The 24,391-nt window shown below is 37.8% G+C and overlaps 2 protein-coding genes across 2 annotated transcripts; one reads left to right on the plus strand and one right to left on the minus strand.

The window, feature by feature from the left end:
• Positions 1-1,051: 1,051 nt before the first annotated feature.
• On the minus strand, positions 1,052-14,107 carry LOC106072332 (uncharacterized). The gene is made up of 5 exons (XM_013232692.2): positions 13,944-14,107; positions 10,852-11,022; positions 5,590-5,734; positions 4,289-4,423; positions 1,052-2,288 (listed from the first exon to the last, which is right to left on the minus strand). Exons 2-5 carry the CDS (start codon positions 10,928-10,930, stop codon positions 2,093-2,095), a joined length of 555 nt encoding a protein of 184 aa, XP_013088146.2. The 5' UTR covers positions 10,931-11,022; positions 13,944-14,107; the 3' UTR covers positions 1,052-2,092.
• A 2,716-nt stretch (positions 14,108-16,823) lies between these two features.
• Positions 16,824-22,259, plus strand: LOC106072334 (uncharacterized). The gene is made up of 4 exons (XM_013232693.2): positions 16,824-16,968; positions 17,596-17,698; positions 18,991-19,052; positions 21,162-22,259. Exons 1-4 carry the CDS (start codon positions 16,884-16,886, stop codon positions 21,380-21,382), a joined length of 471 nt encoding a protein of 156 aa, XP_013088147.2. The 5' UTR covers positions 16,824-16,883; the 3' UTR covers positions 21,383-22,259.
• Positions 22,260-24,391: the final 2,132 nt, after the last annotated feature.

A 24,391-nucleotide genomic window follows, 5' to 3' on the forward strand; every position in this document is an offset into this window, starting at 1 on the left:
TAATATTGGGAAGCGTGGCTAAGAGGCTAAGTACGCTTGAACTTGGCTTGACGACCTAAGAAGGGGGCTCTAGGCTTGACACCTGACTCGAGCAAAGTTGTGTTTTCTGAGCGCTTAAAGGCAGCATGGAAAACCTCCCACCCATCCAATTGGTCCACAAAAAACATTGGACCATAGTGCTCTAAGCATGAAAGTAGTGCTACAATTATTTATTATTATTATTAATATCAATCCTTCAACTCTGAAGTTTTACTAACTCCAATTGAGCATGGTCTGAACAAGTCATTTATTAAGTACAAGTAAAGTTTAGATGTCTTTTGAAGACTATATTTTACATTTTGAGAAGGCTATGACTATTTACTGTTAGTATCAAAGATCCTGGAGCAAAACTTTTCTAAAATCCAAGTTGACTATGTCAATTAGGGGGTGTGGTGGGTAAAGCTCTTGTCTTCTGAGCTGAGGGGTGTCAGGCTTGACTCTTGGTGAAGACTGGAAGGTCTTCAAGGGGTGCTTAACTTGACTATTTTAATTAAGATTTTTAGACACTAAATAGTTCATTGAAGTGTGGGTTAGGGTTAGTGTGTGTGCTTTTAGTTAACAACACACTCTGCTATTATGTGTAACATCAGATATGAGTTCTCAAGTATCTATATGTTTGGATAGTTCTTCCAATATTCCTAGTTGCAGTTGGTTCATTTTAGTCACATGTGTGTTTCAGTAACAACATAAATTTGTTAATAGCGTCCTAGAAATAAAACAAGTTGGTGTCAATGATAGGCTTACAATAAGTGTCATTTCTCAGCTGGGATAGATGTAAGAATCACATTTTTTTTCTGTATACAATTTCATTTATACTTGATGTGTTATGGTTTACACTTGTTTTAAAAAATATCAAATGTAGATCTAAGAGGTCTATAAAACACAATAGCTAAATGGTTAGATGATAGGAAATTTAGCTTAATTTATCAATGTTTGTATTGGTTTCAAACTGATTCAATGAATTGTAAGAAATACATGTCACACATCATCAATAACAAGGTATATATATAAGTATAAATTTAGTATAACAATGTATTTAAAAAAAAAACACAATTTTTTTCAGTAATATCTAGATAATAAAAAGATCATTGTTTTGTTTTATAAATTGGACATTCTGTCTGAAATAAAGATTTTCACATTTTAGGATAGCAAGGGATGGAAGTGAACAAGCTTCAAACTCTGGACCATCATGGTGACAGTCCAAAGCACATACCAGAAAACCAGGCAGTTCACCATTCCAATTTGACTGTCAAACATCTAATTTCAAAAAAAAAAGGTCATCCTTAAGAAAAAAAATAATTCTATTCCAGGGTTCTTGTTTTAGCTTTAGAATAACTACACAATCCCTTGGTGACAAAACAATTGCATTAACAATGTGTATTAGATACTATGTATGTAACAAACTCCATTTGGATGAGATATTAAGTCTTGACTTTAAAGCTGTACTTAGACTTGTCTTTTAATGGAAAATGATTCCAAATGATACAAAAGGTCAAGACCAATCAGCACTAAATGTACAATACAAGAAAAAGAATTACTATGTGACAAATACCAATCAATGCAATACGTACATTACAATCTTTGAAGCCATGTGCTAGCACACACAGCCTTGTCTGTAAATACACTGAGTGATAATTCTAATCAATGACAACACTTTTAATCAGACGACATACTCGATGGTTGGATATATCTAAGTCACTAGTGCACCAGTACACTTTTTAAGCCCATAATAGATCATTAAAGAGAAATGCTAAGGCCTACTGTTCTGCTCTATCAACTTTTCAAAGTACCCTTTTGATCTGTTGGTAATATTTCACCAATTTTTGTTTTAAAAATAAACCATATTGGTATTTGAACATTTTTGTTTTCTCCCCTGAGTTTTTTCTCGTGGGCTCAAAGTTGTCCACATTTTATTTCCTGAGGTTTTCTCGTGATTACTAATAAACTTCCTGATTAAATCAATAAATACAGAATTCATAATTTTCTCCTTCAAGTAGGCTACCAATGTTTTTTTTGTATGATTTCAAATGAAAGGAACCTTATCGCCCGCGTACTAGGCATAAGACTGATTAGAATACATTTTGTTGCCTTTCAGTTCCTCGATGGGAGGCAGGGGTGGAAATTTGTACGGATCTTTTTCGTAGTAATTGTTGCTGGGGCCGTCGCCAAAATCTCCGGCTGGGTTGTCATAGTACTGGCCAGGTTTTTCATTTTCTAGTGTGTGGGCTTTCTTGTTTTTACCTCTGTTCCTGGATACAAAGATATAGAGATGAAATCTTGTGACATACGAGAAACATAAGGGTCGACAAAACAACAACAGCAAAAAACGTTAAATTAATACACGTCAAGAATAGACCGATACGGGCAGTGGCGTAGCAAGATACCCCAATAAGACAAATACAATGTATGACAAAACAATTGAGTAATCTGAATGTATAGGTACATGGACCAAAAGACATTCCAAGGCAAGAAGAATAGCTTTTTAATCATCTTATTACGCTTAACTCTGTTAAAAGTCTCTAACACGAATTCGAAGTCAATGTTTGTACAATTGTAAACAGAATGAAACGAGTACACGGAGCTTCAGATATATAAAGAAGAGTTCTAGTTCCCATTCTACACTTCTAGACGTAAAACTTTGAAGCATTGATACAAACTATTATCTAGTTCTACGTCCATTATTTAACAGTAAATAGATCGAATATTTATTGACTAACATTTTTCTGCCCTTCTAAGTAGCAAAGTAAGAAACCAGTGCATCTATTTCTTAATGCGCGAGCGGCTTCTTCTGATGAAACAATGCCTAAATGCCATTGTAGTATCCAGTCATGTTTTAAGCACCATCATAGCTTAAGCCTTGCAGTTTAGTTAAGGATAAATGGGGATTTTTTTAAATTACTTGGAGCATTTGTTCAGCAAAGTCTGCTGACGTCTGATTCTAACAAATATTAAAACCTAGAAATGACTATCTAATTTCTTTTTCTTTCGGATGTTCCGTCATAGGAGATCACTAGCAGTATCAACAAAAAAAAAATAACACGAATTTGGTATCAACTTTGTATTTGTCTAGAGTTCTGCCACTAATAAAAGAGACAAATGGTACAGAATGGATGTCCTAAAGTACCAGTATTTTAGCAAGACACCGAGAGGTCCTGAAGTTCTGTTAGAATCACCATAGACTGAAAAGATGTCAGTATTAATTTGTTAATTAAGAAATCGAAAGTAAAATATGAGAACTAAAGGATGTATTTACATATTTTAAATACAAAACAAATATAAAACACACTAAAGCTTTGAAAAAATTGAATAATTTGCAGCTGTATCGAAATTTTAATTAGTGACACTCGGGACTATCCCTACTTCTTAACCAAACTCTCTCCATCCCCCACCATCCCTGTACTACCCATAAGTGTATAACTAGAAACAGACAAGAACAAAAAACGAATGGGACGATATGGAGACGATTGTCACCTCAAACGCACGATTAGGTCTAGCCACCATTTCAATTCACAAAACCTGATGGAACGCAAATCCTTACATTAAAGCTTAAAACACTGCTTTTTAAGTTTATATGAAGTCTGGGACAAAGCTCAGGATATTTTGAGGGATCTTTTTAAATTCTATTTTACAAAAGTGCATTTATTTTTTCACTTTGGTGTCACCCCAAAGTTCTCAACTAGTCAAGAGTCATGGGCCCAGGCGCAGTGGCCCATAATGGTCTTTGGCCCGGGTTCATTGAACCTCTTCGCGCCATGGATGCTACGTCACTGGATACGGGGTATCTGCGCGTATTGAACCTAGACCAATCGGGCCCGAACACAGAGCTATGATGTGGAAGCCTGTGGTAAGAGGAGACCAATAGCTCGTTGCCATGTCACATGACTGTGTTCAGGACTACTAAAATGGTAGGTCTCGGTTGAACTGTGATTATGTTGTGACAATATTGGTTAGCTTGATGAGAAATGAAGGCGTTTTGTAAATAAAACCAATGGTTGAGAAAAGTGTTTTGTATTTAGTTATTATAGTCAAAAGTTCATAACCGTATTCCTGTATATTCATGAGAAACGCAGGTCTATGGCTGAGAATCATGACTTGTATTAACACAAATATTTTAAAAGGTATCAAAGTAAAACTTAAGAAGCTCTCCAAAGACAGCGTCTTCACAAACTTCACAGGCTCACACATTATTTAAAGGCGCCAAATGAAAGATAGTCTGTGCCACCAAACAGTATACGTATCTATGACCTACCTGCATCTATAGCACCTCTCCTTGAGTGTGAGATCACTGTTGCAGAAGCTTATGTCATTCTTGCAGCAGATGAATAAGATTGCAATCAAGATAATCATGCCAGCAACGATGCCCCACAATTGTAGCTGCTCCTTCCTAGAAAACAAAAGCACCATGAGATTAGTCTCGGGTTGGCAACATTAGGTTATATTTGTTTATCTTATTATCTTATACACTACAGACGTTCCTTCAAAAGAGAAGATAACTACGTCCTACGCGTTTCTATGTGTCAATCTATCTGTAATTATCTTCGTTTTTTTTTAAAGTAATCTATATCATAAGATAAGATAGTCATGCATGTTATTCAGAGTTTCAGAGACTTAAACTCTGCTAAGTCACTGGTTTTCCTGGCTGATTCAGGCAATCCATTCCATGCTCTAATTGCATTAGGGAAGAAGGAGCACTTGTACGAATTCGTCTTAACCCTTTGTTATTACGAATAGTAAATATATTTTTATCTTTGTGTGTTTCTAAGTATTTTATTAGGTCTTGTTTTTTGTATTTATCAATTATGGTTTATGTATTATTACTGCTTTACTTTTTAGTCTTCTGTCCTAAAGTGTCTCCAAATTTATGGGTTTTTACTAAAGGTGTTACTTTATTCAGAAACAATTATTCGTTTGCTATAAATCACAAGGTTCTCTTTTGCGTCTGTTCTTGGTTTTCTATGTCTTCTTGAATTGGGGGATCTCAAACAGAGGAAGCCAATTCTAATTTTGGCCTAAGGTTAAATAGCATTTTAGTTTTATGTTATTGTTTTATTTTTCAAAATTTAGGTACGCACGCCGACTCTCTAACCCTCAATGAAAAAGTCATGGAAAGATAACTCGTCGGACTACAGTTACACCACGTAACTTTCGGGGCGACAGAGATCACGGCTCAGAAAAAAAAAAAGAGGAAGGGGGGGGGGAGGACAAGTAATATTCTCTGTATATATAATTCTCGCCCAACAATGCAAGACACCACGCACGCACGCCGACTCTCTAACCCTCCTCCCACCCGCACCCGAGCCCTCCTCGTACTCCATGCATGCGCACACATCGTTTGCCCAAACCCACCCCATTTGGACAACTGTGTCTTTCAGGAAGTGTTTACCCTTCACTAAATAGCGGCGTATGCTACGCCATGGGTCGGCTCTTTTCTTTTAATAATGGCCAAAAAAACAAAACAAATTAAAAATTAAAAATTAAATTAAAGGAGAAAAAAAACAACACTTATTATGATTCGCATATTATTATGGATTATTAAAAGAATCTACTTACATATTTTTTTCTGCTATTTCCACACAGCATGTCCTCTCGCTGTTCTCTGTACAGCATCGCGTCAGGCCTGCAGCATTGCAAAAGTAGACATTCCCTTCTGCATCACCAAGTGATTCTTCTTTGTAGCATTTCCCGCCACTTACAACTTAGGAGGGGAAAAAAACAACAACATCAACCTCTCATCATATTTTAAAAAGTAGCATTAGAAAATTCAACATGCAAAGAAGAAGAAAATGTCACAACATTTATGGCCTGCGTTTGAAACAATGAATCCACAACATTTTCCACATAGCTTCTGTTATCTTTAGAACTATTAGGCTTCTTGGTGAAGCTAATAATAGTGGTAATTAAAAAAATACTTAAAAAAAACAAATCTTAAGTATGGGAAAGAGCCGCCTAATTACTGTAGTTTCTCTCAATATTGCAATATTTATTTCCCTTTTATATATATAAAAATAATTAAAACAGTATTTTATTTGATATTGAAATGACGTTCGATGTACATCGAATTTGGCAAACATGGGGGGGGGGGGGAGGGTTACGGTAGTAGCGCAGCATGGTGTGATGACAAATGGTGCGAATTGGGTATTGAATGGAAGTGAGGTTAAAAAGACGGAGCGGAAAAGACGGACATGAAGAAAGTTTTAAATATTATTATTACATTCTTTATACGAGTATTAAAGTATAGAAAAAAGAATTCTAGAGTGTTTACTTATTTTTGAAGACGATCATGCTCTTTAAAAGCGGAGCCTGGACAGACAGGTTAAATTATTGAGGCAGGTGATGTAAAGGTTCCCTTTTTCTGTAGCCCACGGTTAAACGAGGGTGTCATGTGGCCAGCACAACGACCAACCGCCTTTACTTTCCCCCAACTAATAACAAGTACCCATTAGAACTGGGTGGACTCAGAGGTGCACTAAAGATCTCGAAATTAAAAATAAACAGTCTTCATCAGGACTCGAACCCGGGACCCTTCGGTTCGGAATCCAAGCGCTTTATCACTCTGCCAACGAGCAAACCTCTATGAAAGTCTAATTAGAGCTTGGCACAGATTGTCTAAATAAACATTTCGATCGTGATCGATTAACAAACACATCGATTAGTGGCGTAGCTAGGGGAGGGGAGAATTTGAAAATCCTCCCGGGCCCCCACTTCAGAGGGGCCCCCAAATGTGTGTTTTTTTACACTAAATATTAACTATTACGCAAAATGCAGGGGTCCCCATAGAGGTCAAGTCCCCCGGGCCCCAGATGATAGCAAATTCCTAGCTACGCCCCTGACATTGATCTAGGCTATAACGATCTACTATTTGAAGGAATGTTCTCAGTGTAATAGATATGACCACCACTTCCAATAAGCAGAGACGTAACAACGTCGCCCCCCCCTCTCCCCCACCCTGGCTACACCATGATGGGAATGTTCTCTCCAGAACAGGATTCTAGTCACACGAAAATGTGCTCTACGAGATGAACCATAGTCGTTTCAATTCTGAAGGAGGCCAATATGCATTACAATAAGAAGTCTTTCAGTCGATACTTTGAAAGTCCTGTCTATATAGCAGTCGTTGGTGTGTTTTTGACGGTGTTTGTATCATTTGTATGTGTGTTTTACCCTACACAGTGTTAACGCTTGTCAGCCATTTTAAATAAGTTTTCCCGAAAACAAAAGCGTTTATTTTCTACGAATTTTATTATGATTTTCGATCGTCGTATCTGCAGACGTCTTAATGAAATATTAATGCGATACACGTTCATTACATCATTCGACGATATTTTGATATCGATACTGCCACCAACGATTGCAGAGAGCTAAACAAAAATGTTTGATTTTCTTTGATGTGTATTCTTTCGAGAACATAAAACATCGATCACTATTGACTGCAGATATTCGAGTCGTGTTGCTTAGCAACCAGATCAACAAAGGCTATGAGACAGCAATGAAGGCTAGGTTTTTCATCGATGACCTATCGATTGTTACAGCAGTAGATGTGACCGAGCACAGCGGTATTGTCACACTATGTGACGTCAATGTCCAATGAGTACTTGAATGGAGCAGAAGATCATAAAGATGCTTTTCCTGTTTTTCATGCAACAAAGACTTCGCTTCTCGTTGCTATTTTCTTGCAATGAATTACCCCATTTCATGATTGGTGTTGCAACATCTTGTAGGTATTTGTTTAGTACAAACTATAAAGACTAGACGTACAAGATTGCTTGTTATTATAAATTGACACTGCTGCATCGACCTTCGCTAGACTCAGGCCAAGAATTTGGGAAAACCAGAAGCTCACTACAGCGAATGTATGCTGTGAGTCGTGGACTACCTTCGCCAGACAATAGAAAAAACTAAACTCATTCCACTTGCGTTGCTTCCGAGGGATCTTCAAAATTACATGGCAAGAGAGAGTGTGCAATACAAAGATCCTTGCGCGAACGGGTCTTCCCAGCATCTTTACAGTCCTCAGACAACGGCCTGCGCTGGCTCGGACATGTTCGCCGGATGGAGGACAATCGCTGAAGTTTAGAACAGTGTACAGAGAGTTTGTCCACAGATGGGGGGGGGGGGGGGGGCTATCATGGCTGCGCCCTGTTTCTATTTGTAAACATTAAGAGACAGATTTTAAAGTTGATTCAAATTAATGTTTTTCTCAGGAAACAAAGTTTTTATTTCAGTAAACAGTAAAGCGAAAAGTTTCAAAACGTTAAAAAAAAAATTATGGCTTTTATATAGCGATACTGTCATGCTTATAGCATGCTCAGAGCGCTTTGGTTCAATCTCAGTTGTGGACCAGTGGGGTGGGGGGTATCTAGGAGAATGTTTTTCCGTGCTGCCTTCAGGTGCTCAGTAAACACAAATCTGCCCGAGTCGGACCTCGAGCCAGGCCAAGCCAAGTTCAAGCGCACTTAGCCTCTCGACCACGCTTCCCACAACCAACCAACGAACTTGCTAATGTAGCAGAAGATCTGCATATTGTAACTCTCTACCTCATTTAGGAATTCTTTAAATGCCTGATGGCAAAGAGATGGAGTTAATAATGGAGTTAATAATGGAGTTAATAATCTGAATCACTAATTCCATGCATTGCACTTGCCATACTTTTTGCTCTGTTGAATTTGAAATTAACTCTTTCCCTCCGTAATTATTGTCCACGTTCCAACGGAATTCTTCATTTTGCTCATTAGTATTTTTTTACACTGTTGTGATTAAGCTTGAATAACTTTTTTGTTTGTTATCAGAAAGTGTTTTATTCAGTATACAATTAAAGGGGAGCTATATATAACACGAAGTAAAGTTTATAAAATCAAGCATTAATTTAATGAAATGAGGCCAAATCAACGATGATATCGTCAACTAGGAGAGAAAGAGTTAAGGCAAAATCTTCTATTAGAACATTAGCTATATATCTACTTCAAGCGTTTGTCCTTTTAGTTAAGGCAATGATTCCAAATGTTCCTCTGTAGGGCCTTAGTGGAAATAATAACTCACGCAAGAATTGCATGCACCTCCCTCGCCCCCGTCGTCGTCACGGTCGCCCGATGGTGAAACAAAAGTCTATTTTTTTTTTTAATGTGTACCTACGCTGCTTTGTTTGTCGTTATGATTGAAATGTATTTCAGCTATGCAAATATGCAAAAGAAATAATTATACACATAATTGCGAGCTACTATCAGTGCTTTCTAAAATTGTGTTTGTTATATGTAGGCATACATGCCTCTTACAAAGCAAAAATAGTAAATAATATTTCGAGCCTGCACTAATCATTTCACTTATTTGTGTTTGTGAAAGAGCCGAATCCGGCCCGAGAGCCACAGTTTGTGACCACTGCTCTAATGCCTTTCAATCATAGTAATGCCATTTTATGATCAAATTGAAAGTAAAAATGAAGTTATAATTTAATTAGTTGATGAAATAAGCTTTGTGAAGTCAAGTAGTTGACTTTGTGGTATGGCCATGTTACAAGGTAATATATCGATAATAAGGCTTGTCTTCGAGTCCGAAGATTGGTGAGGAGTGCAGTATTTCCCGTGGCTGCGCAGCCCCAGCTGTGACCTACATATTTTGCCACATCCAGCGCAGGCATAACCATTGTCCGCAGGTGGTGGATTATATTCATCTTTTATCTTCATAGATTTGAGTTTATGAAAAATAAACATCACGTTTCATCACTAGTAGTTCCGAGTTCCAGTCACGTTGTTATCCAGTTTCAGTACTGCAATGATGCTTATGAATGAGAAGCCACGAATAATAAGCCTACAAGCATCCTATACAATTTATGTCATGATAGTCATCACATCATAGACATTATAATGGTGACATTTTGCAAGTGACATTTATGAAATACAATTGCTTATCACATAAATTCTACTTAGGCACTCAAGAATACTCATTCTCCGGATATTATGAGAATGATTAATAAACAGGGGAGGACCGGTGGCTGAGTGGTAAAGCACTTGGCTACCGAACCGGGATCCGGGGTTCGAATCCTGGTGAAGACTGGGATTTTTAATTTCGGGATCTTCGGGCGCCTCTGAGTTCACCCAGCTCTAATGGGTACCTGACATTAGTTGAGTAAAAGTAAAGGCAATTGGTCATTGTGCTGGCCACATGACACCCTCGTTAACCGTAGGCCACAGAATCAGATGACCTTTACATCATCTGCCCTATAGACACAAGGTCTGAAAGGGGAACTTTACTTACTTTAATAAACAGGGCCAGCCTTACGAATTGCGAATCTACTATTGTTTTTTACAATAGCTACTATTAATCATGTCATTATGACAACATTTGTTATACAACTTGCATAGGAAGCAACTCATACGCAATAGGCGCCAGTGAGTTAATTAAAGTTACCTGAATCATACGATTCATTAAATATGTTAACCCTTTAAGTCCTACATCTTTAAAAGCTTGTGACAAGAGCCATGACTGATAATGATATGCTTAATATAAATTGCGGGGCCCCTGTCAGGTGCGGGGCTATTGGAGCAATCGTTCCAATGGACCTCATTCACAAAACAAACAACATTTTGCCACGTGGTTCTCTATATCTTCTATACAAATTACGGAATCCATAAAGGCTGTCACGTGATACGTAATTTTAATTGTTTATCAATATTATCACGTGGCTAAATGTTGTTTGTTTACGATTGGTGAATGATGCCCATTGGGACTAAGCCAGACCCTGTTAATAAAAATATTAAATTTATGCCCCCTTCAAAATAAAAATGTTTTAATTGCCCACAAACATATTAAGCTACTTACCTTCAAACAAAGCAATGACCATCAGAAACAAAGATGTCCAGACGGCAGACGCCAACATTTCTGTTACTCCGTAACTCATGTTGAGATCAGTCCTATCTCCAAAGTGTTTGTATTCACTACTGTTTTATCTCTAAGCTAGGCTAGTTTGTCGATGTTCATGGATATAGAACTCTGAATCAAAAGAAAATCCTTTTAATAAGTTTGAAGTAGTTTTTTAAAAAGGTTTCTATTTAAAACAGAAAAATGTTTACAATTCCTCACTTTTGCTTGCACACTTTTCATGGGTTCAGAAAACAAAAAGTTGAAAACTGACATGAAACTATGTGGGTGAAAATGGCTCTAACGATTTTTCTAGAAATTTGACCTTTTAGAAAAACAAATAACTAATTGGCCACACAGTGAAAATGAAAACTCTGATTTGACCGTTATAAATTTTTTAAAATCAACTTAAAATTTTGATTTTGGCTTACATTTTTTTAAACACGGCATCAGCGGAAATTACCAAACTCTTTGTATACAGTAAAGAATTGAATAAATGAACATTTTGCACACCGTCTTATGTAATAGAAGATTCAACATGAACTGTCATGAACAGTATCAATGCCTCGGTAAAAAGGTCCCGATTTCGATGGACGGGACATGTAGTTTGCATGCTAGAAAATCGTTTTACCAAACAACTTCTGTACAGGGAGTTGTGTGCAGGAAAGCGCTCCCAGGAAGGTCAATACAAGCGCTATAAAGACACTCTTAAGAGCTCCTTCAAGGAGTGTGATATTGACATTCACGGCTGGGAAGCACTAGCTCTCGATCGCTCCCCATGGCGTGAAGCTGTGAGTGTCGGAGTCACGAGATATGAAGCAAGAAGAGTGGCCAGCGTGATAGAGCGCCGAACCAACAAAAAGCTGAGAGAAGAAGCAGGTCTATCTACAACTGACCAAACCCACCCATTCCACCTATGCGGCCGGCTTTTTAAAGCGAAGGAGGAGCTATTATATTAGAAGAATTTTATTGTGCAAATCTCCCTGGGAACACACCTGGCATAATGAAGCATAACATTACAAGACATGAAATAGGATGTCTGCACCAGCTGCTAAAAAAGTTTTTTTTTTACCAAAATATTTATCATCATCATCATCAAACTCCATTTGCGTGAGGGCTTGAGAGGCTCAAATCCTCTCTTGCAAAAGCCCTGGACAGAAACCCTGCTGTCTTGCGTAGTCCATAAATGTCGCCACAAAGGCCGAGAATTTTGGCTTCCCAGACCTGCCGAGACGGAGATCAGCAAGCCTGGGGCAGTCAAACAGAAAATGAGGCACGGTTTCCTCTTCTTCCCCGCAGCGGGGGCACCGTGAATCGAAATTTGGCCATAGCCGTGAGTAATATGCGCCAACAGGACAATGGACCGTCCTGCACAGTGCTATAATAGGTTACTCAGGCCTGGACAGCCTCCACCACGGGGAAGTGCGGTCAGGGTGCCTCATGCGCTCTCAGACTCCACGGGCTTTTTGGGACTTGTCCCAGCAAAATATTAGAACACTTCAATAGTGTCTGCTCCGAAAGTTTAAATGTTAATGGTGGAATAAAACAAGAATGTGCCCTGGTCCCAACGCTCTTCGGAATACTCGTCTCCACCGAAGGCATCTACCTTCATTCCAGATTTGATGGCAAACTTTCGAATATAGACAGGCTGACAGAACCACCCTTCTTAGATATTAATACCAAGTTATTGCAATTTTAATAGGATTAAAGTTATATATAATAATATATTGACAGTTATTTTAGATTATAGGTTAGTGTATTCATAAAAAAATATCCTAGAATTTTAGCACTTTTTAAAAGTTTTTTGTTTAGTTAACATTTAGGGCCAATTTAGTATCCTTGACACTGCTTAGTTGAACTTGAACATCTCCAATAAGTTGAAAGAATTTTTCATTTTCGTAACAAAGTAATGTAGCTGTTATTGTAGCATATCAATTCATATAATAGGAGCGCTCAGTACAAACAAACAAAATTTAGCGATTCGATTTTATTTGTATTATTTCAAAAAGATACAAAGTGGAGGATATCAATCACAATGCAAATGAAATCATATTGAAGACATGCATTTACTTAATAAACTGAATGGGGCCATGAATATCACTAAACTATTCCTATGCTAGACTGAGATCCAAACAGAATATTGTTCACACACTCACGTAAAAAACAGATCATTTATTTTTGTGTAAGTCTCCAGTTATCAGTTTAACTAAAACCTTGCGATGATCGTATAGTATGCTCTTCAGACTAATCGAACCCAACACCTTCGGCTAGGCGCGAAACGCGCAACCCTTTAACCATAGATTATATATTTGTGACTTATCCCTATCGCCCATGATCTGTCAAAAAGGCGTGAAAACCATCGATAAATATTAATGATAACAGGAAAAACATAAAAGATACTTTTTTTGTAGTTAAAAGATAATACCTCCTTTATATAATTTATAGACCGACTTTTTCGCTCTTAATAACCAATGGATGTTTGATTTTTTTTTTAAAAGGGACATTTTTTTTACCACGAACCATGCCCCCTCCCCTCAAGGAAAAACAAAAATCCTGTTTAAGCGAATGTATAAATCTACTAGACTTTATAATATTCTAATGATAATGGCATCTTGCGGAAATACCCGAAGATGTAAAGTTTGTTCAAGTTAAATATTTCCTCGTTCTCTAGCCAAATTTAATTATTTTTTTTTTACTTTAAAAATTATGACGGTCAAACTAAAGTTTGCCCGGTCTGGACAATAGTTAGTAGCTCTTTTCCTAACGATATAGGCTACACCAACTGTCAAATTTCTCTGAAAATCGTTAGACCGTTTGTGAGAACCGTGTCTAGGTTCCAGGTTCCATAAAGGTGTGACTTGAATAGAAGTATTGTAAAAAGTCTTTTTGAGATCTAGATCTAGATATAACTCATATGGCAAAGAGATAGTTCGAAAATGTGTTTTTTTTAATATAATAAACTTGTTTGCTTGTTTTAACTTGAATAATAAATTGACACTGACAGTACTCAGTTAAACACTTGATTATTAGTAGATCTAGTCCTAAATACTCACATATATTAATAACGCTGTTTCACTGCATACACCTTTATATAAAAAGCACGCCACAAATACCAAGAGCTGTCTCTTGTGCTATTCTGAAAATATAACTAACGAAATTCAATCGATACACAATCAAATGATTTCCCGATGTTGCTCCCTCTCCATTTCCCCCCCCCCTGCTCTTTTATTCTTGTTCATTCTTCACCAACGTCGATACTCAATGTATTGATTTTATTGATATCATTTCCATCTTGTTTGTGTCGGCCGATGCAGACGACAAGAGGCTGCCACTGTGACTCCCGCTTTTCCAAACTCGCACGTGCCAGGTACGTAACGTCAGCGTGCCCTATGTTTTCGTCATTTTTTTTCCGGAAGTAGCATTCCACCATATTTAACCCAGGATAGTGTCGCAAATACTTCAGGATAGGCTATATAGGGCGGATAACTATAAAAGTTAGCTATACGGTATACGGTTTACAGAGTATAGGAAATGTGGATTAACTAAGTATTTTAAACTTATGATAGACCTTGATCTTGTAGTTGTTGATGGCTTCTTCTTCTTCTTCTTTGTTCTCATTGTTATGTTGGAGCGTTCAGATGACTAGACCAATACATGAGATGAACTGCGCAGTGGTTTCCAAATCAGGGAGCTCTCCATATAGTTTTCTTTCTAATGGGGTGTTTTGGGGCCAGTGTCTTATACGGGCCTCTTGATAAAGAGAGCAGTTTTGGAGGACGTGGTCGGCATTCTCTGGTGATACTCCACATGGGCAGATTTCACTGGTTCCAATTTTGAGCTTCCGGTACATGTGTTGTCGCATTCTGTTGTTGATGGCTGAGTTCGACTGATTACTCCGGAGATGTCTTGAGTTTCTTGTAAGGGTGTATTAGATGCGTTTAAACTCCTTATGAACAAGAACTATACATTAACAAGTACAAATGACAAAGTCCAGACCTTGAGATATTTGAATAAAGTTTAATGCATAAAGGCCACAGTCCAGTCTCTGTCCGCAATGCGATGTTGCCACCCCCAGCACCAGCTGACTAAAAATAACATACATAAACTAGAACGCAATAATCACTGACCTCACTAAGTGTCACGTTCAAAGTCCGACAACTATGGTGAGTCAAAAAGTGTCTAACAAAATGGTTACGATATTTGTGTGTGCTGTGAATTTTTCAGCGCCGTAGAATCTTAATCTCTATCGCTTGTAGCATAAACTATTTGTATTATTTAGTTGCCAACTGTGATCTTTTACAATAGGGTCATTGATGAAATGTTTCGTGAAAATCTGAAACAGTAAATTATTTTCTTCATTCTGACAAACAATATTGGAGATCTTCACGATGACCTAAACAATGTCAAGGACGCTAAATTGCCAACTAAAAAAAAAAGAAAATTAGCTAAAATCCTGAGTGTATTTTTTTAATGAATGCACTAGCCTATTGTTCTAAAATGCCGAATTTCAAAGTATTTTTAAAATAGCACCCTTTTACAAAAACATTAGCAGTGCTGGATGGGATAGATTTTCTTTGAGCGCCACTGTCAAAGGGTGAAGGTCAAATGGTTCCTCAATGTTGAAATTCTTTGTGCTTGAAGAGAATGCTTCGAAAGTTTGACTTACAAAAAAAGACATAGCTTGTCATCACGTCCAATCTTATGTACACTAGATCCCTAAAAGAACCCATGCTATTTATAGTTTTTTTCCGCCCTGTGTAAATAGCTCCAATACACGGACTGAATTCTGATGTTAACATGGATGAAAAGCAGCCAATGGAGGCCTTGAAATCAAACTCCAAGATAACCGCTGGACAGTCGAGCCATCCATGTTGATTAGAGACTCAAACTCTGCCACTCATTGATTTTCATGGCATATTCAGGCAACCCTTTCAATGGACCTCATTCACCAATCGTAAACAAACAACATTTTGCCACATGGTTCTCTATCTCTTCTATACAAATTACGATGTAATTTTAATACACAGTGGCTGTCACGTGACAGTTTTTTTTTCCCGTTGTTTTATCAATATGATTACGTGACTAAAAATTGTTTGTTTACGATTGGTGATGAGGGCCATTCTATAATTGAACTAATAATATGTGGAATTGAAGAAGAATCTGCCTTCGCCTTTATGCCTTTCTGAGTATTTTATGTTCGCTCTCCATCTGAATCTATCCAGTGCCTCATTTTCCCAACTGTTGGTGTCGATTTTGAAGAGCTTCATACCGCGTGTGCATACATCAGTATAGCTTAATAGTGGTCGACCAGCGGCTCTCCTGCCTGCTATTAGATGACCATACAGAATGTCTTGCGGGAGTCGATCTGTGGCTTTCTGCGAACATGTCCAAGCCAGTCAAAGCGTCTACTGCTGTTAACAGCGCGGATGTCCTGGCACATTGCTCTCTGCTTTTCCCCACTGATGATTGTATCTTGCCTTCTTATGTAAAAAAATCCGCCTTAAGCATCAGAGGTGGAAGATATTCAGCTTTTTTTTTCCTGCTAAGGGTAGATTGGCCATTTTTTACTACCGTATATCAGAATGCTCATCACACAGACTAGGGCTTTGGTAAGAAGAACGCGTAAAAGAGATGACTATTATGTTATTGAAAAAGATTCTATCCAAGACAAAAGACGAGAGGAATGGAGAAACGTGGTCGACAGAGCATGTGTGGTGCCCAAACGGTTAAAGAGACTAAGTGTTAGCTGAAGTCGAAGGTGAGCTGTTTCACTTCGGTGATGGAAAAAAGGATCATCATGTTGATTAGCCCTACCGATCTTTCTTCTATACCAAGTATTTTATTGAATGTTTCATTTCGTGTCGTTTCTTTCAGCTTTTGTACAACTTTTTATTTAAATTATAAAAACTTTTTTCTTACGTCACCTTGGTATTACAAAATTGTGAATCCAATGTGTCCCAAACATCAGCACATCACCTCCTCCTAGTGTCGCGATGGAGTGGACCGCTCTGTTTTTATTAATTGCTATGTTCTCTGGGTTTTCAATGTTACTAACACTAGATGTACACTTACATTTTGGTAATGTAACTTTGACTTTTTCTATTTTCAACCTCATTGTCAACATTTTACTATTCATATACTAAGGATATTAAGTTTAATCTAAGTTTAATATATAATAATCTTATTTATTAGTTATCTTAGACTTAGTTCACTTAGTTATTAGCGTTCTTTAGAAAGTAGAGCTGTTAGATTTAGATATATCTAACATCTAGTCTATGCCCTAGGCCCTAGGCGCATTCGTATGTCAATATTATCTAGATCTAGTCGTTCACATTTATAAGAGATTTAAATGGCGACATTCGTTTATTTTCTTGACTAACTCTGACGATTTCTTCCACGATCTAATGACATAGATCTAATTGAGAAGTAGGCCTTATGGATCCCTAGAATGAAAGGTGACCAATATTCTAAATGTTTTTAGATCTCTTCAGAAATTTTGGATCGACTTAGTAAAATAGGGACCTTACCACTCTCACACTTTCACAGTTTCATTGATTACTCTTCCCCTCTATATAAATATATCTTCTAGATATATGTATGGTGCCTTTACAACTTCCGGAGTATTTAAAATTTGTTTTTCGTTTAGTATTTCCATTCACTAATTCCTCGACCAAGTCTGTTACTATTGATTTCCTACTGTTACAGATATGGGCCGCCCATCTGAAGACTTCAAGTTCAAGGACATGTTTAAGTTGTTCCATCCCTCGACTACACCAAAAACTCCGGATAACTTCACAAATATCTGTCCGTAAGTTACTCCCCTTTGTAAATATGTACCAGCATTATATTTACCTCTGACATAGAAGAGAGCACCTGGTTGCATGCGGCCTCAGAACGAGACAGCTGGAGGTCACTCACGAAGGCCGCGGGATACACATTTGAGACCAAAAGAAAATCCGCTGCCAAGGACAGACGCAGACGGCGAAAATATAAAACTAAATCGACCACCTGCGGAAAATGGTAGTGCTTGCCCTGGATGTGGCAAAACATGTAGGTCACAGTTGGGGCAGTGCAGCCACCGGAAATACTGTATTCCTCACTGATCTTCGGACTCGAAGACAAGCTTTATTATATTTACCTCTATTTGACACGATGGCTATAATTATACCTTTTTTATAGATATGATTTTTTTTTTTAAATATGAATTATTTTTTTTAGGTGGGGGGTGGGAATAATGCAGTTTTTCTAAAACAAAACAAAACTAAAAACTTACATTTGTAAAAAAAAAAAAAAAAATTAATTTAAAACAAAATGGCCAAGTGAATATTCAATATAAGTATTACTTCTGCTACTCGTTCAAGGCTTGCACTGACATCCATAATTCTCAGAAGATTCCAGCTCCAGTCGCCCGAGACCATTCGGTATGGAAGGCCTCAACACTGACCTGCAACGTCACAACCGGTGGGCAGTTTAGACCAATAGCTCGTTGCCACGTCGTACAGACCTCAGCGTGGGAAACGTCCGCCCGGGGAAGCGGAAAGGCTAAGAACGAGAGCGAATATAGCCTCCAGTAGGCTACCACAGTACACTCTAGCGAGTTTGTACGTTGTAATGATGGAATAAAGGCTTGCTAACCCTGTTGGACATAATTTAAAACAACAATTAATAAGTAGTTTTTCATATTATTGCGTGAACCGCAGTGCTAGCCAACGGTAATAGTACACTTAACTAATTTTGTTTTTTCGGAAATGTTTTTTTTTTCTTGAGGATTTGAATAAGAGTATGACCCTTTACAAAACAATTAGATCAATTAGATATTCATTATAAGACATCCGTTAGATCAGGATCACATCTAACTTCACATTCACTTTCACCTGTCCTTTGGTCTGATGGACCGCTGGGGCACTACACAAGATCTGTCAACCTTCTTTCTCCATTCTTCTCTGTCATTTGTCTTTGATAGAATTTCATTATGATGTTCTTCTGAAAATATTGAAACCTGCCTTTTTACCTGCCTGGGTGGACCACTTCGGGGGCCGATTTTGAGTTTGTGCTTCCACACAGACTGTCTTTGTAACATTGTTTTTCTTGTGTGTATAGATTTACAAAGTATCAAGATGAATTGTCTCACTATGGTACATTAGACGACTTCTCTTCAAATAGTAAGTATACCAGAAGGCTATTTGACTAGTTACAGCGTAGACCAGAGTCAATTACGAACACAAATGTGATAAATGGTAACTTAACATTAATCAATGTTATTACTATTAACTCACACTTTCAAATACAATTTAAAAAAAAAATTTATACTGCCAACTTTTCATTGCAGTAACGAACTGAAATTTGGCTCATAAACTCGTGCTGCGTGCACTGGCGGATCCAGGAAAGGGGTGGGGGGCGGGAGGTCGATAGAAGAGGGGGAGGGGAGGACGAATTGTAGTTAAGAAATCACACAATTTGTATACGAATTTATTAGTTATGCTAATAATATATACTAATTATTTATATTTCAACCTATTTTTATAATATTTTGCCCACCCCCCGCCCACTAGCTATCAAGAAAAAGGTCTCAACATGGCTGGTTTTTTTTTTTATTTTTTTATTTTCGAATATTTTTTTTGTCGGCGATCCTCAAAGCCTTAATCTAATCATGTGGGGTATCTTATCTTTTTCCTTTAAAAGATAAGATAAGATAATTTTATTGAGCCAATCAAATGGAAATTTAGTTTGACTACAATTGACAATATCAGCGTAACTACTGTACAATAATAGTATAGATGAAAAATTCGAACATCATTCGCACACGAAACACAGACACATTCACAACCAGCGCTTTATGAATTAGACTTCTATGTACGTCTCGAAGACGACAGCTGATCTTGTAACACTCTGACCGATAGTGGGATGAAGGAAATTTTAAATCTTTCAGTTTTAGTCCTAATGGAAAGGAGACGACCACTTCGTTCAGATCTGATGTAACAGTGGTTTAATGGGTGCAGGTTGCCTTTAAGAATCGAGAGTTTTTTGGAAATGCATCTTTCATGAAAAAGCTCTTCAAGAGATGGTAGCTGTACTCGAGTGATATGTGATGCTATTGTTAGTTTTAGATCTAGATCCGTCTGTTTTTGTTTAACCGTTTGTTTCTGGTAAATGTCGTTGGTTTGTCCTCCATGGTAGCCAATCTTTTTCTCTCTTACTAATTGGTTGTATTTGCAATGTTGTAAAGGCCTGTAAATTCATATTAGAATATTTTTTTTAAAGTAAAACATTTTCCAACGGTCCTTTTTGAATAGGATGAATAATGAGCTGTAGATGTCAGGAGAAAGGCCTCAACATGGATTTGTTTCTTTTGCTTGTTACGCAAAGGTTGAGAAACAATGCCTTTATAAAAAATCTACTATATATCTATATCTATATCTATCTATATCTATGCTGTACGCGCGTTTATGCTTATGGTTAGGGTTTACTGGGCGTTAGGGTTAGGGTTTGGAACAAAATCGCTCTCCACCCCCACTTCAAAGTTCTGGATCCGCTAGTGGCTGCGTGACTTTTTAAAATTTTGGCATGTCAAATTATGTGGAAATAAGCAAATTTGAATTTAGATCCGTATGTTTATGTTTAACCGTTTTGTTTTTGTTTTTTTTGTAAATGTCATTGTTTCGCTCTACATGGTGGCCAATCTTTTTCTCTCTTACTAAATTATGTCAACAAGGGCTATAAGTTGTTTTTTCCCCCCTATAAACTATAATTTAGAACATTTAAAATACAATTGGAAATTATGTTGATAAAAAAAAAAAGATTCGTGGGGGATAATCATATTTTTGGATACGTTTTTTATTTTAAAGAAGTTATATCCCATACCAAAACTAGCTGCCCAATAAATTCTCAGTTATGCTTTAATATTATGATCTTTGAGGGACAGTCGTATTTATTTTTTTACAAAGCTTATATAAACTCACGCTAAACAAAAACATTTGGTGAAAATGTTAGTAATGGCACAGATTTATTATTGTTGGTCTGCATAGTCTGCATCTATTACAAATTTAATTACACGACTGATCCAAACTAATTGATACAATTACACTTCATATAAACTAGTTTTTTTTTGTTGTTTTTTTTTTAATTTTTAAAATGTTGTATTTGTACAACTGCAGGCTATGTCTAGTGGTCTATGTCTCTTTTTTAACTGGTATAACTTGCCTAGCACCTTGAAGCTCATTGTTTTATATCATATGACTTGAAGCGGCACTCACTCCAATGAACTGTTGCAGGTCGTGATACAGCAATGTTCGCCTCAGGCCCTGTCTGCAGAACTGACGCTAAACGCCGCAAGTCCAGGATCAAGTCGTTCCTGGTCGAAATTTCCTGGCTGAAGGTGCCGTGGCCAACCGTAGTCACGGCCGTGATCTACGGAGTGGTCACAGCTGTTCTAACCTACCACGCCTACGCTCAGGTCTCCAGTGTTGTTAAAGAAACCTTCTCCTATTTGTAAACAAGGACAAAGAAGTGTACACTAGTAGCTCGCAATGTTTCATTATAGCTGCTCGCTTGCTTTGGCAAGGGAGGTTATCAGTACTGTTGAATGTTTTTTTGTAGTCATGTTATTATAGTGCCCTATTCAGTATAAGTACATAATTTAGACTTATTCATTTAATAATGTGTGATAAGGTCAAACCACAATACGTCACAGCTAAATACCACTAGCTTACAATGACTTACATAATACTAAGATCTTCAAATAGTGAACATGCCGACCTAATATATAAATTGCTCTCTCTCTCTCTCTGCCTCAGTTTCTCTCTCTCTGTCTTAATGTCTTTCTCTCTCTGCCTCAATCTCTTCCTCTCTCTTTGCCTCAATCTTTCTCTTTCTCTCTTCCTCAATTTTTCTCTCTCTCTCTTATCTCAATCTCTCAATCTTTCTCTCTTTCTGTCTCAATCTTTCTCTTTCTGTCTGTCTCTCTAACTACTTCAATCTCTTTCTCTCTCTTTCTCTCTCTCTCTCTCTCTCTCTATCTCTCTCTCCAACAAGTGATGGTAATTTTTCCTCTCTCCTACTTCGATACCGGAAACCCGAACCAAAAGGCGCACTAGACTATATAAAAAGAAGTGTATAAAGCTTTAAATTCTTCTCGAATGATTGCTTCATTTCTTCTGTTACGAAACTGCTGAAAAAAGCAAAACGAAACACAAATCTATCAGTTCTTAACATTTAAATGTACACGTTTACCATCATGGTCTCCCTGAACAGTCTGTCCGACGTTAAAGCGTGCTCGTTAGACTGCATACGTGATGTTTGCGTGGTAATTTTTTTGTTAGCTATGATAATGATGAAATAAATAATACAGGAAATATAAAACCAGAAAATATAATACATGTAGTTGTTCATTGTTTGTAAACATCCTTCTTTATAGTATGTATAGTTTTTTAGGATATAGACCTAATGATGGTAAAATATAACTAGACAATAAGGTGACCATTTGTCCACTATATGTGAAGTTCTCTACTTCATTCATTCTAAAGAAACAATTCTTCTAGAAACGTGATACGGAATTTGCAGTTGGCATGTATCATGGGCGAGTCTGAGTTCATCTAGGGCCATCTAGGCGGAGCCACCGATTGAAGTAAATGGAGGCCCTGGATAATTTTGTTTTTAGGAGGCCTCTACCCTCTCCGCCAAAATGAATTACGCATACCAATCGTTGCGATGACATGGAGGCCAATACGAGGAAAGCGCAAACAGGGACGTCCTCGTATTACTTGGCGCCACACTTTCAAGGAGGACCTCAGCGCAGTGGACACCAGGTGGGAGGAGGCTTCAGACATTGCCAGTGACAGATCTTTATGGAGACAACTTGCCGCCCAATGCGCCAAACGGTGCGTGAGGATCTAACCCTAAGTCTAAGTAAGTCTACCCTCTATTGGATTCTTCGTTAAAAATGCAAGTAAAAATATTAAAGAAAGAAAGAAATAGTATTAATTTAAAATCATTTCCTTCTAATTTCATATATTTAATAGACATATTTTTGCATAGTTTAGATTTTTACGTTTTGGATAGGCTTCTTTTAAGGGTGAGACTCTGGATGGCTTCTTTTAAGGGTGAGACTCTGGATGGCTTCTTTTAAGGGTGAGACTCTGGTCTTCACTACCTGTTGGACACATCTGTGTTGTGTATTCAGTGTTGACTATGGTCAGGAGTAGGTAACTACTAATTGCACCCAACCAACTGAACCCAGGCGAATGGCCAACAACGAAATGAGATAATCAAGAGTGTTGACGAGTCATTCAGTTCATCCGATATTGCAGGGAAGCAGTCAATGTCGTCACTGTCGGTTGACCAAATAACACAAGTCCAAAAACGTCTCGATTAACCAAACTTGACTGTCTCTAAAAAAGCTAATATATGAACTGCTTTCATTTCATAGTCTTTCTTTTTATTATGACGTATATTGTCGCTAAGCTTTAAAACCTAAACCAAAAATCAAACAAAAAATGAATCCTAACCTTTACGCGGCAAATTTCTATAGTTATGCGGATATGTCCGGCAACCCTAAATCCGGTTCTGTGTTTTTTTGAAAGAGAGTATGTTTTTTTTTGTATTCCCATCAGATGAGACATTCCTATTGCTTGAAATCTTGAGAAATATGCTATCTTAAAAAGGGGGAGTACCCAGGAAGCTGAGTCGAAACTACACATTTAATCGAAAGAACATTAACGAACAAGAACTGCATTGCGTCAATGTCTTTCCTTTCCTTTGAAGTTATAGTTTCGTAATGGAAAAATTCAGTTCCGACTTAATACAAATAAAAGTATCATTACACGAGTGTAAGACGAGCAACGAAAAACGGGATTTGAGTTGAAAAGAACAACTCTTTAAAAGTTAAAGATTCCAACTCTTGCTATTTACAGAGATCCGACTATGTGCGTGTTCCAGAGTAAAATCTCTGAAACTTCCAGAGGTCACGCTCTCTGCGAATTGCAGGGAGCCAACTCTTTGCGAGTTCCAGAGGTGTGTTTTATTTACGTTTAGTGGGGGGGGAGTTGTCGGACTGAGTCGGCGAGGAGCTCTTCTGGCGCTCGGCCTATTTTATAGGGGGCTTTGGTGGTAAAGGAGCCGGCCATTTTCCATATGGCATGCTGAGGTCCATGTTTTCTCGCTGTCCATAGCTTTCTTGGTCACCGTCTCTCTCCAATTAGTGTGGTCTAGGGCTCTGTCTTCCAAATGGCCAGTATCAATGTTCACTGATTTTAAATCCCATTTTTACACATCCACGTAACGGAGATGGGAGCGACCTGTTTTTTTTTTTTGGGGGGGGGGGGGGGGGGGCCAGACGTAAGACGCGAGTTGCCCGTACAGAATTGTCCTCCATCATCCGTATGTGTCCGAGCCATCGCAGAGGGGTTGCCTGAGAACTATAAAGATGCTGGGAAAACCAGTTCTCGAGAGGATTTCAGTATAGCTTATGTGACTATAAAACACAAAGATACACATTTTGTTTTTT

This window comes from Biomphalaria glabrata, chromosome 10 (assembly GCF_947242115.1).
Source record: "Biomphalaria glabrata chromosome 10, xgBioGlab47.1, whole genome shotgun sequence".
In the NCBI taxonomy this organism is placed as follows: Eukaryota; Metazoa; Mollusca; class Gastropoda; family Planorbidae; genus Biomphalaria; species Biomphalaria glabrata.